The 16,751-nt window shown below is 37.4% G+C and overlaps 4 protein-coding genes across 5 annotated transcripts; 3 read left to right on the plus strand and 1 right to left on the minus strand.

Moving 5' to 3' along the window:
- Nucleotides 1-1,161: 1,161 nt before the first annotated feature.
- LOC132284156 (receptor-like protein EIX2) lies at nucleotides 1,162-4,550 on the plus strand. Its single transcript, XM_059786230.1, has 2 exons — nucleotides 1,162-1,213; nucleotides 1,352-4,550. Exon 2 carries the CDS (start codon nucleotides 1,401-1,403, stop codon nucleotides 4,395-4,397), a length of 2,997 nt encoding a protein of 998 aa, XP_059642213.1. The 5' UTR covers nucleotides 1,162-1,213; nucleotides 1,352-1,400; the 3' UTR covers nucleotides 4,398-4,550.
- A 984-nt stretch (nucleotides 4,551-5,534) lies between these two features.
- On the plus strand, nucleotides 5,535-6,680 carry LOC132282266 (receptor-like protein EIX1). Its single transcript, XM_059783873.1, has one exon. The coding sequence runs from the start codon at nucleotides 5,535-5,537 to the stop codon at nucleotides 6,678-6,680; it is 1,146 nt and encodes a 381-aa protein (XP_059639856.1).
- Nucleotides 6,681-6,724: 44 nt separating this feature from the next.
- LOC132282267 (LRR receptor-like serine/threonine-protein kinase ERECTA) lies at nucleotides 6,725-8,390 on the plus strand. Its single transcript, XM_059783874.1, has 3 exons — nucleotides 6,725-7,460; nucleotides 7,985-8,169; nucleotides 8,274-8,390. Exons 1-3 carry the CDS (start codon nucleotides 6,725-6,727, stop codon nucleotides 8,388-8,390), a joined length of 1,038 nt encoding a protein of 345 aa, XP_059639857.1.
- Nucleotides 8,391-10,578: 2,188 nt separating this feature from the next.
- On the minus strand, nucleotides 10,579-14,302 carry LOC132284157 (SWI/SNF complex component SNF12 homolog). Of its 2 annotated transcripts, XM_059786232.1 has the most exons (3): nucleotides 14,126-14,302; nucleotides 11,956-13,828; nucleotides 10,579-10,960 (listed from the first exon to the last, which is right to left on the minus strand). In XM_059786232.1, exons 2-3 carry the CDS (start codon nucleotides 13,554-13,556, stop codon nucleotides 10,894-10,896), a joined length of 1,668 nt encoding a protein of 555 aa, XP_059642215.1. In that variant the 5' UTR covers nucleotides 13,557-13,828; nucleotides 14,126-14,302; the 3' UTR covers nucleotides 10,579-10,893. The 2 variants fall into 2 exon arrangements, with proteins under 2 accessions (XP_059642215.1, XP_059642214.1); XM_059786231.1 differs by having other exon boundaries at nucleotides 11,956-14,302.
- Nucleotides 14,303-16,751: the final 2,449 nt, after the last annotated feature.

Here is a 16,751-nt window from a genome sequence, read left to right on the forward strand (position 1 = left end):
TTATACGTTTGTTTTTTTAAATAAATTTAGTTGAATTCGAATCTCAAGCACTTTTCTACTCACTTCATTTAAAAATGTCCATCTCAAAGGTAGTAATAATGTAATCATTATAATCCTTCACCAAATCTAGGCCAAATAAAGGGGGAAAAAAAAGATTTAACATGTAAATTCGTAGTATTGCAATTGGCATGATTAGCTCAAGAGTTCAAGATCACAAACCTTTGCAAAAGTCTATGAGCATTTGATGCCGGGATGTCTAGTCACAATCAACCAAAAACTAACATTAAAAACAATTGACGATCACGTCTTTTTCACCAAGGCATGTAGGTCAGATTGTACATTAGCATAGTCCACCTAGAAAATTCAGAACCGGTGTCCACGCTACATTTACTAAATTTATTTGACCATTCTAGTAGAACCACCATGAACCTGTCAAGTACCAACTAAAATGGTCAAGTTCACATCAATTCTTCTCATTTATTTGTATCAGAAGAATTAATCTTATAGTCCCGCTTTGTTTTGTGTCTACTATTTTTGTTTTTGAACTGTTACAGTATCAATTTTGACAACAAAAACATATTTAGTGCAGCCTTGTTTTCTATTATACAATATTAAAACACTTCGTGAACAGTGATCCAAAACCAAAACACCAAAAAATTATTTTTTTTCTTGTTTTGACAACTGTTCATGGTCCAAAACCATATTTTGCATGTTTCTGTATCCGACATTTTCACAACAAAACATCGTTTCCAAACGTGCTTCCAATTTTTTTTCCAAAACGCTCCTACAACAAAAATACTGTTTTTGTTTTAGCCAAAAATAAAACGCTTAAAAGTGCATGCCAAACATGGTCAAGTTTTACATTCCACAAGTTCACCAAGGACCACATGAGCCTGTCAACCTCAGTTTGGGGAATATAACAAAAAAAACCCAGCAATTTCCTACTGGGGTCTCCAAGTCATGAGAGTAACTCAAAATTCTTTTATTTTCTTCTGGTTCTTGGAAATATGGTAAATCTATAAATGCTTATAAAAGTCCTAGGTTTCACATTGACTGTATTCACATGAAGAAATTCTTTAATACTCGTCACATGCTATCAACAACAAATTAAATGTTCACACTCATATGACTAACTACCATTACCTCACATTCATTGATTTTTTTTCATAGTGCCGTGTCCACCTAATGACCACTGCATAAAGTCATCAACCAGGTAAATAATGGGTGGTCCAATGGCTATAAGAGCATGCATATGATTTGAATGAAATCTTCAAAATACATCCTCGTGTCCAAATTGATTAGTTGTTGAATAACAACAATTAATTATCACCTTTTTTTTTTTTTTTTTCAGTGAGAGTATTGCACAGCTGCAATCCACAAGTACTCTTGCATTTACAGGCATGGGTACGAAGAATGCCTTCCTTCTTCAACTTGTCTTTCTCATCCTTCTTCTGTCAGGCTTTTCATACCTCGACACCATTAAGCTGGGCTACTGCTCTGACACTGGCAGTTCCACCAGAGTAGGTTGCATAGCAATTGAAAGGAAAGCACTTGTCAAGTTCAAAGGTGGTCTTACGGATCCATCAGCGCGACTCTCTTCTTGGGTTGGAGAAGATTGTTGCCAATGGGGAGGAGTGAGCTGCAGCAACAGCACCGGACACGTCGTGCAGCTCAAACTCGGCAACCCATTTCCAGATAGTTTTGATACCCCACTGGGCGGTGAGATCAATCCTTCTTTGCTTGATTTGAAATATTTGAATTACCTAGACTTGAGCAATAACAACTTTGGAGGAATCCAAATTCCTGACTTCATTGGATCACTCGGTGAGTTGAGATATCTCAATCTTTGCAGTGCATCCTTTGACGGGACAATCCCTCCAAGTCTTGGCAACCTTTCAAGCTTGCGTTATCTTGATCTCAATTCAAATTTTGTTGAATCAATTGAGAACCACCTTCATTGGCTCCAGAGTCTTTCATCTTTGGAGTACCTTCACTTGGGAGGTGTGGACCTTCACAAAGCGGCGTCTTATTGGCTTCAAAATGTCAATATGCTTCCTTCACTTTCAGAGTTGCACCTGCCCCAGTGTCAGCTTTCCCAACTTCCACTCTCCCTGCCCTCCTTTGTTAACCTCACATCCCTTTTGGTGCTTGACCTCTCCAACAATGGTTTCAATTCCACAATACCCCACTGGCTGTTCAATCTTACTAGCCTTACAAGTCTTGATCTCCAGTCCAACAATCTTTACGGTGAGCTTCCAGATGAATTTGCCAAGTTAACTTTCCTCCAAAGCCTTGATTTGTCCCAAAATTCTAACATCGGAGGTAAGCTATCAAAACGCTTGGGATATCTCTGCAATTTGAAGACATTGAGACTTTCTGTCAATGAAATCACTGGTGAGATAGCAGAATTCATCAATGGTTCATCTCGATGCACCAAAAGCAGCTTAGAAACACTAGATTTGCAATACAATAAGTTGACTGGCGATCTGCCTGATTCCTTAGGCCGTCTAAGCAACTTACGGTCTCTTCAACTCACAAAGAACTCATTCAGAGGTTCAATTCCGAACTCCATTGGAAACTTAACATCGTTGGAGGGATTGTACCTATCGGACAACCAAATGAGCGGGAAAATCCCCAAAAGTCTCGGGCAACTCACATCTTTGGCTGTGTTGGAACTCTCTGAGAATCTGTGGGACGGCACTGTCATAACAGAAGCTCATCTAGCCAATCTCTCAAGTTTGAAAGAGGTATCAATCAATAAACTCTCTCCAAATATTTCCATGATTTTCAACATCAGTTCAGATTGGATTCCTCCTTTTAAGCTAACATTCTTATACATCCGATCATGTCAATTGGGCCCCAAATTTCCAGCATGGCTTAGAAATCAAAATGAGTTGAGAACACTGGTACTTAACAATGCCAGAATTTCTGACACCTTCCCTGATTGGTTTTGGAAGTTGGATTTGCAACTTGATGAACTTGATGTCGCTTATAATAACTTAAGCGGCAAGGTCCCAAACTCATTACAATTCAGCGATCCATCCACTGTCGATCTGAGTACAAACAAATTTGAGGGGCCTCTCCCGCTCTGGTCTTCTAATGTAACTAAACTGTATCTGAGGGATAACCTCTTCTCTGGACCAATTCCTCAGAAGATCGGAGGAAATCCTAATTTGACAGACTTAGATATCTCTTGGAACACTCTGAGTGGAAGCATTCCCCTGTCCGTAGGTAATTTGAACTCTTTGATAACCCTAGTCATCTCAAATAATCGTCTATCTGGAAAAATTCCTGAGTTTTGGAATAATTTTTCACAATTGTCCATTGTAGATATGTCAAACAACAATCTATCTGGTACGATTCCGAAATCATTAGGTTCTCTAAGCTACCTCAAGTTCTTAGCACTCAGTGGAAACCATCTTTCAGGCGAACCCCCTTCCACCTTGCAAAATTGCACTATCGTAGAGAGCCTTGATCTTGGTGACAATAGATTTTCTGGAAACCTTCCAGCTTGGATAGGAGGAAAAAACATGCAATCTTTATTAATTCTCTCTGTGAGGAATAATTCCTTTACTGGAAGCATTCCTCCACAAATTTGTAGCCTATCTAACCTTCACATATTAGATCTTTCCCACAATAAGCTGTCAGGACTGATACCTTCCTGTTTTGGAAATCTGACTGGCTTTAAAACTGAGTTCACATCAGAAGATGCCGCAAGATATGAAGGGCGCTTGAAGGTGGTTGCGAAAGGAAGAATGTTCGAATATTATTCTACACTTTACCTCGTTAATAGTGTAGACCTCTCGGACAATGATTTATCAGGGGAGATTCCTAAGGAATTAACAGGCCTTTTCAAATTGGGCACGTTGAACTTATCTATGAATCACTTGACAGGAAAAATACCGCAGAGAATTGGAAACTTTGAAAGGTTAGAAACCCTTGACCTCTCAAAGAACTTACTTTCAGGACCTATTCCACCAACCATGGCTTCTCTGACCTTTTTGAATCACTTGAACCTGTCATATAACAATTTGTCAGGTAAAATTCCCACAAGCAATCAGTTCCTAACCTTCATTGATCCATCAATTTATGAGGGTAACCTTGGTCTTTGTGGGCTTCCATTACCAACTAACTGCACTGACAACATTGAGACGCCTCATTTTCCTGAAGATGAAGATAGAGACACAGATGATGGAGACAAATTTGAAAAGCTGTGGTTGTACCTTAGTGTAGTATTGGGATTCTTCACGGGATTCTGGGGAGTTTTTGGCACTTTAATAATCAAGAAAACTTGGAGAGATGCCTATTTCAATTTCCTTCTCGGAATGAAAGATAAACTCTCGCAAAGGTCTCATCAGATATTGCATTTTCTGCATAGGAATGTTTTTGGAGCTTAAAAAAGTTGTCCTAGAAGGGCTGAAGAAAGATGAGTGTTCTCTAATAAAATAGATCATATCCTACTTTTTGTAAGCTATCCTGTAATCAAATAATGCAACAATATAATAGTATTGTTACAATCTTGATTATTCAAGAAGATTTCATGTTTGTTAGTGCGCAGTTGTATTGATTTCATGGCATATAACAATGATGTATGTACGTACTTCGCCTATCTACTCTATGGCAAATGAAGCAAATATGAATTGCTACCCTATGGCAAATGAAGCAAATATGAATTGCACATTGCAGAATGGATGTGGAAGTTTCTGTTAAAAATAACCTAGATGGGTTGTGAATAAGTATATAAATTTAGTTCCAAAAAGTCGTAGGAAAACCTAAGTGAGAAAAGATGTTTATATAGATTTTTAAAAACCTAATCATACTTGAAAAACAAGTTAAATTTGTGCATAATTGTCTCACAAAAATTTGATCAAAAATGAAACAAAATTGGACTAGAAAAATAATTTCTATTTTGGTTTCACCACATTTGGACCAGTTGGAAAAAAGTGCGACGAGTCAACTTCGGCAGAAAGAATGATGGGGGCGCATTAAAAATTTGACGGAGAGATGATCATCGAGATAGATAGATGCCTTTTGTTTGGTTCGTCTTTGAGATGATTCAATCTACATGATTCAAACCCTTTGTAGATACATGCATGTACCAAATGTCCACATTGAAATTACGTCGCTCCATGAAATAGCTAAATAATGGCCAAATTGACAAATCTCAACTTGACTTGGATGGAGGACTCATCAACATAATGCTTGCTAATTTGATCTACGAAGGACTCATTGCATCTTTTTTCTGCAAGGCATGTAGATCAACTTGCACATTAGCAGATTCCACTCAGAAATTTTAGACCGCCTTCACAATAGTTACATATGTTGATTATGATCAATATCAATCAGTTTGTGGAATATGACAAAGCACAAGAAAGATGGAATATAAGAGCAGAACATACGACTTGAATGAAATCTTCAAAATAGATCCTCTAGTCCAAATTGATTAGTTGTTGAATAACAACAATTAGTTATCATCTTTTTGCCGTGAGAATGTTGCGTAGTTGCATTCCACGCGTACTCTTGCATTTCCAGGCATGGTTATAAAGAGTGGCTTCCTTCTTCAACTTCTCTTTCTAATCCTTCGGTCAGGCTTTTCATACCTTGACACCATTAAACTAGGCTACTGCTCTGGCAGTACCAGAGTAGGTTGCATAGAAATTGAGAGGAAAGCACTTCTCAAGTTCAAAGAAGGTCTCACGGATCATTCACGGCGACTCTCTTCTTGGGCTGGAGAAGATTGTTGCCAATGGAGAGGAGTGAGCTGCAACAACAGCACTGGACATGTCGTGAAGCTCAAACTCGACAACCCATTTCCAAATAGTTTTGACGGTGATGGAACAGCTGTTTACCAACTGGGCAGTGAGATCAATCCTTCTTTGCTTGATTTGAAATATTTGAATTACCTAGACTTGAGCAAGAACAACTTTGGAGGAATCCAAATTCCTGACTTCATTGGATCACTTGCTGAGTTGAGATATCCCAATCTTTCCAGTGCATCCTTTGGCGGGACAATCCCTCCAGTCTTGGCAACCTTTCAAACTTGTGCCATCTGGATCTCAATTCAGATTTTGTTGAATCAATTGAGAACAACCTTCATTGGCTACAAAGTCTTTCATCTTTGGAGTACCTTAACATGGGAGGTGTGTACCTTCACAAAGCAAGCATCTTATTGGCTTCAAACTGTCAATATGCTTCCTTCTCTTTCCGAGTTGCACCTGCCCCAATGTCGGCTTTCCCAACTTCCATTCTCCCTACCCTTTGTTCCTCTCACATCCCTTTTGGAGCTCGACCTCTCCAACAATGAATTCAACTCCACAATACCCCACTGGACATTCAATCTTAGTAGCCTTTCAAGTCTTGATCTCCAGTCCAACAACCTTTATGGTGAGCTTCCAGATGAATTTGCCAAGTTAACTTTCCTCCAAAGCCTTGATTTGTCCCAAAAATCTTACATCGGAGGTAAGTTGTCAAAAAGCATGGGAAATCCCTGCAATTTGAAGACATTGAAGCTTTCTGTCAATAATATCACTAATGAGATCGCTAAATTCACCGATTGTTTATCTCAATGCACCAAAAGAAGTTTAGAAACATTGGATTTGGGATACAAGAAGTTGACCGGCCATTTGTCCGATTCATTAGGCCATCTAAGCAAGTTAAGATTTCGATTCCAAAATCCATAGGAAACTTAACATCCTTGGAGGAATTGTACCTATCGGACAATCAAATGAGCGGTTTCATCACCCAAAGTCTCGGGCAACTTGCATCGCTGGTTGCTTTGGACTTTTCTGAGAATTCATGGGAAGGTGCTATCATAACAGAAGCTCATCTAGACAACCTCTCAAGTTTAAAGGAGGTATCAATCACTAAACAATCCACAAATATTTCCATGCTCTTTAACATCAGTTCAGATTGGCTTCCTCCTTTTAAACTAACATACATCTACATCCGTTCATGCCAATTGGGCCCCAGATTTCTAGCTTGGCTTAGAAATCAAAATGAGCTGAAAACTCTGGTACTTAACAATGCCAGAATTTCACACCCCTTTCCCGATTGGTTTTGGAAGTTGGATTTGCTGCTCGATGAACTATATGTCGGTTCTAATCAGTTAAGTGGCGAGATCCCAAACTCATTACAGTTCCACTGCCCATCAAATGTCAATCTGAGTTGGAACTGCTTTGAGGGACCTCTCCCACTCTGGTCTTCTAATGTAAGTTCATTATATCTGAATGATAACCTCTTCTCTGGACCAATTCCTCAGAAGATTGGAGGAATGCCTTATTTGACAGACTTAGATATCTCTTGGAACTCTCTGAGTGGAAGTATTCCCCTGTCCATAGGTAATCTCAACGCTTTGACAACCCTAGTCATCTCAAATAATCGTTTATCTGGAAAAATTCCTGAGTTTTGGAATAATTTTTCAGTATTGTACATTGTAAATATGTCAAACAACAATCTATCTGGTACGAACTCCCTTCCACCTTGCGAAATTGCACTATCATAGAAAGCCTTGATCTTGGTGACAACAGATTGTCTGGAAACCTTCCAGCTTGGATAGGAGAAAGCATGCAATCTTCACTAATTCTCTCTCTGAGGAATAATTCCTTTACTGGAAGCATTCCTCCACAAATTTGTAGCCTAACTATTAGATCTTTCCCACAATAACCTGTCAGGACTGATATGGACACTTGAAGGTGGTTGCGAAAGGAAGAATGTTTGAATATTATTCTACGCTTTACCTCGTTAATAGTGTAGACCTCTCACACAATGATTTATCAGGGGAGATTCCTAAAGAATTAACAGGCCTTTTCAAATTGGGCACGTTGAACTTATCTATGAATCAGTTGACAGGAAAAATACCAGAGAAACTTGGAATGCTTAGAAACCCTTGACCTCTCAAGGAACAAACTTTCAGGACCTATTCCACCAAACATGGCTTCTCTGACTTTTTTGAATCACTTGAGCCTGTCATATAACAATTTGTCAGGTAAAATTCCCACAAGCAATCAGTTCCAAACCTTCAATGATCCGTCAATTTATGAGGGTAACCTTGGCCTTTGTGGGCTTCCATTAGCAACTAACTGCACTGACAACAATAAGACGCCTCATTTCCCTGGAGAGGAAGACACAGATGATGGAGACAAATTCGAAAAGCAATGGTTGTACCTTAGCGTAGGATTGGGATTCTCCATTGCATTCTGGGGGGGGTTTTGGCACTTTAATAATTAAGAAACACTGGAGAGATGCCTAGTTCAATTTCCTTCTCGAAATGAAAGATAAACTCTCGCAAAGTTCTCATCAGATATTGCATTTTTTGCATAGGAAAGTTTTTGGAGCTTAAGAAAGCTGTTGAAGAAAACCTGAAGAAAGATGAATGTTCTCTAATAACATAGATCATATCCTACTTTTCTGTAAGCTAGCTTGTAATAAGTAATGCAACAATATAATAATGTTTCTACAATCTTGATTATTCAAGAAGTTTTTTTTTTAATGATTTTTAGGGCGCAGTTGTACTGATGTCAGACGTTTACCATATCACGTACATAGCCTATCTACTTGCATAAGTCACTAGTCAGGACATTAAAGTACATTAAAGTGTTGAGAGCGCAATGGATAATGAAAACTTGGGTTGTCAACAAGTGAGTGGATCCTCTATGGTACACCACAGTGCTGCGTACCGCATAGTTTCCTGGTTCTGTAAAGACATGGCGGCTTTAGTTACGGACAAGTCAAGATGAAGCAAGGAAATAATTTTGAGTTCTTTGGTTAAGGGCACAGTACATTCTAGGCATTATGTAAGCACGCCTCAACCAGGATAATGAGGGAAAGACACGTGATGCACCAAACTAGCCCACTGGGTATTCTTGTTGTCAGCACATACGTGCAGAAATGCTTGTAGATTCAAGAGGTGTTATCTACGAGTTGGGTTTTTTGAAAACACAATCCCATGAAGAAAAGATCAAAAGAGAGCAATAGTAGAAGTGCAACAGAGATAACAAACAAGTACATTCAGGAAAAGATTCCATCCAAGACTAAATACAAACAAGACATGCTACTATTTTAACCATTCAGGTTTTCATTTTGAAGGCACAAATCTATCACCTAAAATTGAAACTGAAGCAATTGCAATAACAAAAAGTACTAGCACTTTGAGGTGTTCATCCAGAGCTAGAGTGATCACCACACATGCAGTGGAACAGGCTAATCTCAGTTCATATACATAACTAACTTATCTCTAATGCAAGCCAGTGCGTCATTGTACTCACTGGTTGGCACAACAGAGAAAAGTTTACCTCAAAAATATACGCACAGTAAAGCTAACAGGACTAGACTTAAAACATGAGGGAAAAGTTTACCTCAAAAGTACACGCACAGTCAAGCTAACAGGACTAGACTTAAAATATGCGAGAGTCGTATATAACAAATGGCAAAATGGCCACAATGCATATATAACTTGGTTCAAACTAACTCGCATAGGAACTGGTATGCAAAAATTAAATAAACCAAAATGAAATCATCACGCTCCAACAATTTGAAGCAGCATAAAATTGCTGTCATCAACAAAACAAATCAGTTGCAAGCAAAATATGACTGTTTCTTCAGATAACCAGTATTTTAAAAACACCAAAATCCCACAACGAGAAAGTTAACATTGTTCCTTCATGGTTCTGCAACCAACAATGATAATAATACACTGCAACCAACAAAGTTCAGCATTAGGACAAAATCTCCATCGCTAATACCATTCAGCTTCTTCATGGTCCATCTGGTAGGAGAGAAGAATGGGAAACGGGAAAGAAGGGAAGTCAAAGGTTGGGAAGGATGAAGTTTGCTTACTTTGGTAAGAGTAAAGGAAAAGAGAAGAGACAAATGAAAGGGGATTTCCCCTCTGGGTTCATGGAGTTCTTTCACAAGGAAGGACTTCACCATGCCTTTTTACATTTTTGTCACTAAAACAAAGCAATATAATGATAAATCAAGTAATATCCCTTTTGTTCCTTCTTGCTCAACCAAACAAAATAAGTAAAAAGCCTTCCTCTGGAAAAACCTCTTCCATAAAGAAACAATAAAACAATAAAACAGCATAAAGGAGCTTACTTCTTTATAAAATTTGAAGTTAAAAATATTTGAAAATAAAGAAAATTATTTTTCTTATAGTTATAGATTTAAAAAATAGTAAATTAATAAAAAGATTGATACATAAGATGAATACAAGAAGAGATAAGAAGAAATGTGCCACCCCTCCTATATATTTGATGCTTCTCCTGCAAAGAAACTCATAATACCAACCCCATTCGTAATTCCATCAATTATCCGTCTATCAAAAAAATAAATTAATTCAGCCAATCCTCTTATACCTCCAGTTAAAAATGCTGCATAAAAAGCATTTATGTAACCACAATTATATGACCAATCACTTCATTATATAAAAGAAGTGAGTTCTGCTTTCTTTATATATTTATATATATTATATAAAGAAAGCGGAACTCACTTTCTTTCTTTCTATATATAATATATATTATTCTAAAAAAGAAAACAGTAGATATGGAGAGGCAGAAAAAAATAAAACGTTAAGTTAGGTTGACTAAGAGAACCAGAACTAAATCATATTATTATAACAAATTAATAATATGATATAAAGTTATGAAACTATCCATGAAGAGGAACTCCAGTATACCACAGATTCTAATCATTGATAAGTTGACTAAGCTATGATACTAAGTTTGTCCAATATGTATTATCAGTGTGCATAATGTGACTCTCCTCCCCATCTAACAATGGAACAATCAAATATATCCACAATACATTCAAAAGGGATATTAAAAAGATTGATGAGTATGAAGTCGGAAAAAGAAATCAAACATTGAAACATCAGCAGCCTCCACATTCCCTTATTTATGTGCTTCCAGGACCATCTGCAACTGGCTTGCGATTCAGATAGCGAATAACAGCATCTTCAACCCTATTAAATCACCAAATTAAAGTTCAATAATGAAGGCAATGTCTCAATACCCCTATAAAGACATCTAACACGACACACACTCTGACACACACATATACAATAGAGAAATCAGTCTAAGACTTCAATAACACTTGATGAACTTGGACCATTTATAACAAGAGTGACCTTGAACAGTAACTGGCATGTGGCATGAGTTACCCGTATGATGAGCCTCACGTCACAACTCAAAAAGATAGCAGCTGAGTAATATTGTTATGGAGGTAAAAGTGAGAGTAATTGCATCCATCAAAAACATTTCTACTCAGACCATTAAACATATATCTCAATGAATATATTTTTAGTGGTGTTATTTGTGGATATCTCAAGTTGAATGACAAAAACTTCATAAATTATGCAAGTGGATATGATCGTTTAAATAATGAGTATCATAGTTGTTAAAGGCTCAAGGCGCACTAAGGCGCCAAAGGCCTTCCGGAGCCTAAGCGCAAGGCGTAGGATAAGGCGAGAGCCTGATCGAAGTATGGCGCGAGTATAACATAATGCATATTTAAACATATAATATTATATATATTCATAATCAAGCACTAATTGCAGTTAATGTAAGTAGTGAACCATAAATTTATGAATTTTGTCAAATATTTCATAAGTTTAAAACAATACGATAACTGATATAGAACCTTTTAATTTAGTAGTCATTAAGTAAACAAGAAAATGATACAAATAAATGATTAAAAAATACAAGGCGCGCCTTTTTTGAGCTTGGAGCTTACTAAAAAGCTTGAGCCTGAGGGCTTTATGTGAGCCTGATTGAAGAGGCCTCGCCTGTAGTAGGTTTAGGCGCCCTAACTGAGCCTTGACAAGCCTGGGGCTTTTTTGGAGCCTAGGCGCGCCTTTAACAACTATGATGAGTATAAATCCTCTACTTCTAAAACTGGCCTTTTTTTTTTTGGTAGGGGGTGGGGGATGAAAGAGTAACAACTGGTTGATGAGCTTACCATGGTTGGTTGAAGAAATCTGACCGATGCTCTTTTTCAGCACTGCGACTTGCTTCCCCTGCTACAAGTTTCAGATCCCTACTTTGAGATTCAATCAAAGCATTAATAAATTCCACTGGTGATTGACTGAATCCAAGAAAGAATGCTCGCCTCCTACGATGCTCGTGAATTTTCCTTATGGCAGTACAAATTGCTTCATCACAGGCATCAATTTCTTTGTTCTTCTCTGTGTTGGCCAGTAAAGCATTTAATTCTTTTTGTATTGGAAAAGCCACATCCACCAATATGTCATAGCATGCATTTCCGGCAGGACTATTCCCAGAAAGCTTGATCTTATGCTCCAAATGTATCGGCTGTGGAGGTGACAAATGATGTGATATCTTCTGCGAAACCATGGTGAATTTCATCTTTTCTTCCCCAAAAACTTTCTGAAGTGGCGGATCACAATTAAAATAAGACGGGTCATTCGGGTTCTGCAATTTTCTAGCCTTCACATAATGCCAGATTGCAGCAATAATTCTTGGGCGGGTATCAACCTCAATACCAAGAACCTCCATCAAAGCTGGTGAAAGCTTAAATTTCTCGGGCATATAATTCATTTCTAACCTTATATTCACAGTAAATTCTTTGTCCCCTTTTCTTTTTACCTCAAAGCCCTCATGAGGTGCAGGTGATCGAGCACTATCCCATATAATAATATGATTCTCTGGATATAGTCTCTGGTCCAAGGAAATGGTAACTCTCTTGAAGAAAGATGAGAACTTTGGGTATAAGGGGCTTGATTTCTGGATCATGCCAGACTGTTCAGGATCTATCCCCTCTTCCAAGATCCTCCCAATTATCTTAAGGGTCCATGTAGGTGGTTCAGCATTTGGCTTCTTCGGAATTGTGCGGATCTGATTAGCAAAAGTGTTGAATACATAAATTCTAAGGGTTTTCTGGATAGATGGGGGGTTTTTTATGGCCTCCTGGATGTCAATTTTCTTTCTTGCCAGAGCAGCATCAACACGAGACTCAAATTCAAGGAGCTGAGTGTAAAGAGCAGATTCAGGCAAATATGCAGCCACTCTATCCTGTAATTGCTTCTCAGGAAGCTTCTGCTTTTTTCTGCGAGCAGCAGCTGTAAGCTCCATAGTTCTCAATGGTGAGATTGTGTTGGTAGCTGACAAGCCAGGTGGCCGTGCTGGTGGCTTTTGTGGTGCTCTTTTTGCGCTTGCATTGCCCGATGCTCCAATGGAAGGTGATGAAGAACCCACATTACCAATACCGGTGGAGTGGGCCTGGTTTAGGGACAGCCCTTGAGCCTGTAACTGAGCTTGGAATTGGGCGTGCGCCGCTTGAGCTTGGGCTCGGGCATGAGCTTGAGCTCGGGCATGAGCTTGAGCCTTTTGTGCTTGTTCAATCGCCTGGGCATGAGCTGCAGAGAATTGGGACAGCTGAAACTGACCCGTAAAGCCAGACCCAATTTGTTGTTGGGGTTGGGACTGCGACTGCAGATGAGAAGTCGGGTTTCCAGGCAAATTAGAAGAGACCATCCCGGCATTGTCAAAAGGAGATGAAACCCCAATATTCTTGGGAGGGTTATTGTTATTCGCAGACATAGCTAATATCCAAAATAAATAAATTATCGTATAATATGAAACCCTCAAAGGAGGCAACCAAAAAGCCCAAACTCACATAGCCTCAGAAGACCTTGGTTAAATCTGACAAAAAAAAAAAAAAAAAAAAAAAAATGCAAAATCTAACCCTTTGAATGCGTAGGCTCCAGGAACAGTCTATATCAAAAAGCATCAAAACCCGAATTTCTGGAGTGTAATCAAAGCTCAATTCACCAAAACCCCAAAATCATGTGACACCCAAAAGATCGAAATTCCTAAAAATAAAAAAATAAAAAGCACAACTTGGAGATCAATTCCATCACATACTAAAAAATTGTAAATTTCAAAGGAAAAAAAAACCCTAGTTTCAAGAATTGGGATTACCTTAGTAAATAAATTATTAGAAACTAATAGTAAAAAGTAAGAAAGAAGATTGCATTTGAAACTAGTAAGTGTTTGATAATTTATCAGAAAATGATGTTCGGAGAAGAAAGTGAGCAAATTTGCAATGAGTAACAGTAGGAGCTGCAAGAAGTAAGAGAACTTCAATCGAAGGGACCGAGTGTTCTTACGCGTTGATGAGCTGAGCAAGTCTGTGTGGTTCGGAGTTCTTTGCCCTTTGCTTCCTTCCACAGGAGAACGGCTAGAAATGGAGTGAGATGACTTATTTGCTCTCTCTCTCTCTCTCTCCTCTCCTCTCCTCTCTCCTCTCCCTCTCTTGGGGTTTAATCGTTTAATTTCCTCGTGGAAAAATTGCAGGAGGCCGGCCCATTTTTAAAAGGGATTTCGGATCTAGTTAGTATCCAACAGGGTGGGTGTGTGGGTGGGTAGGTAGGTTCGATTTGAAATTTTGAACAGATTGATCCGAATCCAAAACCTGCTTTCATGAATCCACGGCCTGTCAATAATGGTTAAAGTCGGTACAGGTTTAGTTTAAAAAGTCCAAATCCAAATCCAAATTCAAATTAAATTTAAATTGAACTTTTTAAAAACGTAGATTAGTACAATTTTTATATTGAGCCTAATGTAAGGGGATTCTTGTCCCACATTAGTTTTTGATGTAGTCTTATCTCACATCAATTCTAGATAGGAAGTAAAATGTATATAAGTAGGTCACATCAATTCAAGATAGGAAGTAAAATGTATATAAATAGGTTAGATGTTAATTTCATTTAACATTTAAGTTTTTGGGTCGAATTGCAAAACATCCACTCGTTAGAGTTGGTATTAGAGTGAGATCTACTGTCACGTCAAGCACCCAACTCAAAAGTGTCGGAATTGCGAGTTCGGGCGAGAAGAATGTTACAAGGGCAATAATATCCTACATCAATTCCAGATGAAAAGTAAAATGGGTATGAATGGGCTGGGTGTTAACTCTACCTAACAATTAAGTTTTTGGGTCGACCGCTATAGTTGGTATTAGAGTCAGACCTAATACTTTATCTAGTGTCACGCCAAGCGCCCCATCCAGAGATGTGCAAGTCTTCGCTTCTAATAGATAGGGTGGTCCTGTTAGAGTTATTAGAGAAGTTTTAAAACTTCTAACTCTTGAATTTCTATTGGTTAGAAATTCAAAAGTCCTTAACTAATTAACGGTAAATAATAATAATTAAATTAAAATAAATATTATAACTGTTAAAACAAACGGCGCGTCTATTGATGAAAATAGGTGATAAAATTCTATTAATATTTAGGTTTTGATTAGCGGAGAGGTTTATAAAAAAAATCAAGTTCTCTTCTACTCTCGGAAAACCTACTGCAATTATATTATCTCTCTGCAATTATACATACTACTCCTATTATATATATATATTCTCTATTTCTCTGGGGCAACGTAACATAAAAATTTGGTGAAAGCTTCTCTGTGATCGTGCGCATAGGGAACCATTGGAGTTGTATCTTGGAGTCTTTGGTGGATCGTAATTACTTGCACGTAAGGGAAACTTCAAAGACTTTAGGATAGCGCATTGCGTGCCTCTCCATCTAACAGGCCAGAACTATTGATCTTTCTCTGTTGTGATTTCTTTTACTATTTTAATAGAATTATATTTGTTGTTTAATTATTATTAAATATTAATTGTTTTATTATAATTACTTTTTTATTTAAAAACATCTTTTCCATTCTAGAAATAGAAGTATTTTAAAATCTGTAAATCAACATCCCTAACAGTTCCAACCGTAACGAGACATTGCGAGTTCGAGTTGCATGTTGCACCTTTATATACAAATGACCTCAGAGTAAATTTGTAACTTTTTTATTAAAATAAATAAATAATAAAATATTAAAAAGGAAAAAATTGTTACGAGTAAGATCATAAAATTAATAAATTTAATATAAAAATATTTTATATATATATATATATATATATATATATATATATATATTTGTATTCATGAATTAAAATAATTTGAGAATTTGTATCTAAAAATATTTGGATAATTGAGTTGAGTGTGTGTTAACTAATTCACTTAATACCCAATATTTTTATCACCCATCTACGTTGATAATGAATTATGAACTCACTATTAACTATTAACTATTAACTAGTTCATTCATCATCAGTACAAAACTTGCCCAAACCCACTCAATTGCCACCCCTAATTATTAATGCACAATATTGAACAACTGAATTAAAAAATTGATCGCACAATTAATCAACAAACTCTATGGAAACGCTCCGATTATTTCTAAAATGGATGAGTGCTTCGCAATCTTAGTATTAAAGTTTCTAAAAAAAATCACCACCACTGGAATAGTTTCTGATTTAATGATTTCAGCATATCTGCCACAGCAATGGTACCTCGTACAGATTGAACCGTCAATGCCATGTTCATGAAATGTATGATTACTTGCTTGTTTTGTTTAATAATATTGTTCATATTTTCATGTGTGTTATAGTCGGATCATTGTTCAATTAAAGTGTTGAGTCTTGTATCCTCTGTTTGCGTCTTTTACTCCCACTTTCCTGTAATCTGGATTCTGAATTTATATAGTTGTTCATTGTATAAAAAGCCATGACTGACTGAGGTTTTTTTTTTTTATTCTATCAGCAACTCGGACTCTTATTACAAACATTTTCAAAATCTTTTTTTATTTTTTATTTTCTCAAAACACACACCCACTTCTGGACCTTTCCATTTTGAAAGATGAGAAAGTAGCATCACACTGCAAGTCCTAAGGAAAATGAACAGTAATGA

Source organism: Cornus florida, unplaced genomic scaffold, assembly GCF_030987335.1.
Source record: "Cornus florida cultivar Cherokee Brave unplaced genomic scaffold, ASM3098733v1 CherokeeBrave_3.0.0_Hap2_Chr11, whole genome shotgun sequence".
In the NCBI taxonomy this organism is placed as follows: Eukaryota; Viridiplantae; Streptophyta; class Magnoliopsida; order Cornales; family Cornaceae; genus Cornus; species Cornus florida.

What these genes read in the sequence shown, in the direction of transcription:
- LOC132284156 (XM_059786230.1), top strand. Translation starts at nt 1,401, where the DNA reads ATGGGTACGAAGAATGCCTTCCTTCTTCAACTTGTCTTTCTCATCCTT.
- LOC132282266 (XM_059783873.1), top strand. Translation starts at nt 5,535, where the DNA reads ATGGTTATAAAGAGTGGCTTCCTTCTTCAACTTCTCTTTCTAATCCTT.
- LOC132282267 (XM_059783874.1), top strand. Translation starts at nt 6,725, where the DNA reads ATGAGCGGTTTCATCACCCAAAGTCTCGGGCAACTTGCATCGCTGGTT. An exon ending in GTCAAACAACAATCTATCTG is followed by an intron (nt 7,461 to 7,984) that starts GTACGAACTCCC and finishes ACAATTTGTCAG; the next exon opens with GTAAAATTCCCACAAGCAAT. An exon ending in AGCAATGGTTGTACCTTAGC is followed by an intron (nt 8,170 to 8,273) that starts GTAGGATTGGGA and finishes TCGAAATGAAAG; the next exon opens with ATAAACTCTCGCAAAGTTCT.
- LOC132284157 (XM_059786232.1), bottom strand. Translation starts at nt 13,556, where the DNA reads ATGTCTGCGAATAACAATAACCCTCCCAAGAATATTGGGGTTTCATCT. An exon ending in GATTTCTTCAACCAACCATG is followed by an intron (nt 10,961 to 11,955) that starts GTAAGCTCATCA and finishes GTGATTTAATAG; the next exon opens with GGTTGAAGATGCTGTTATTC.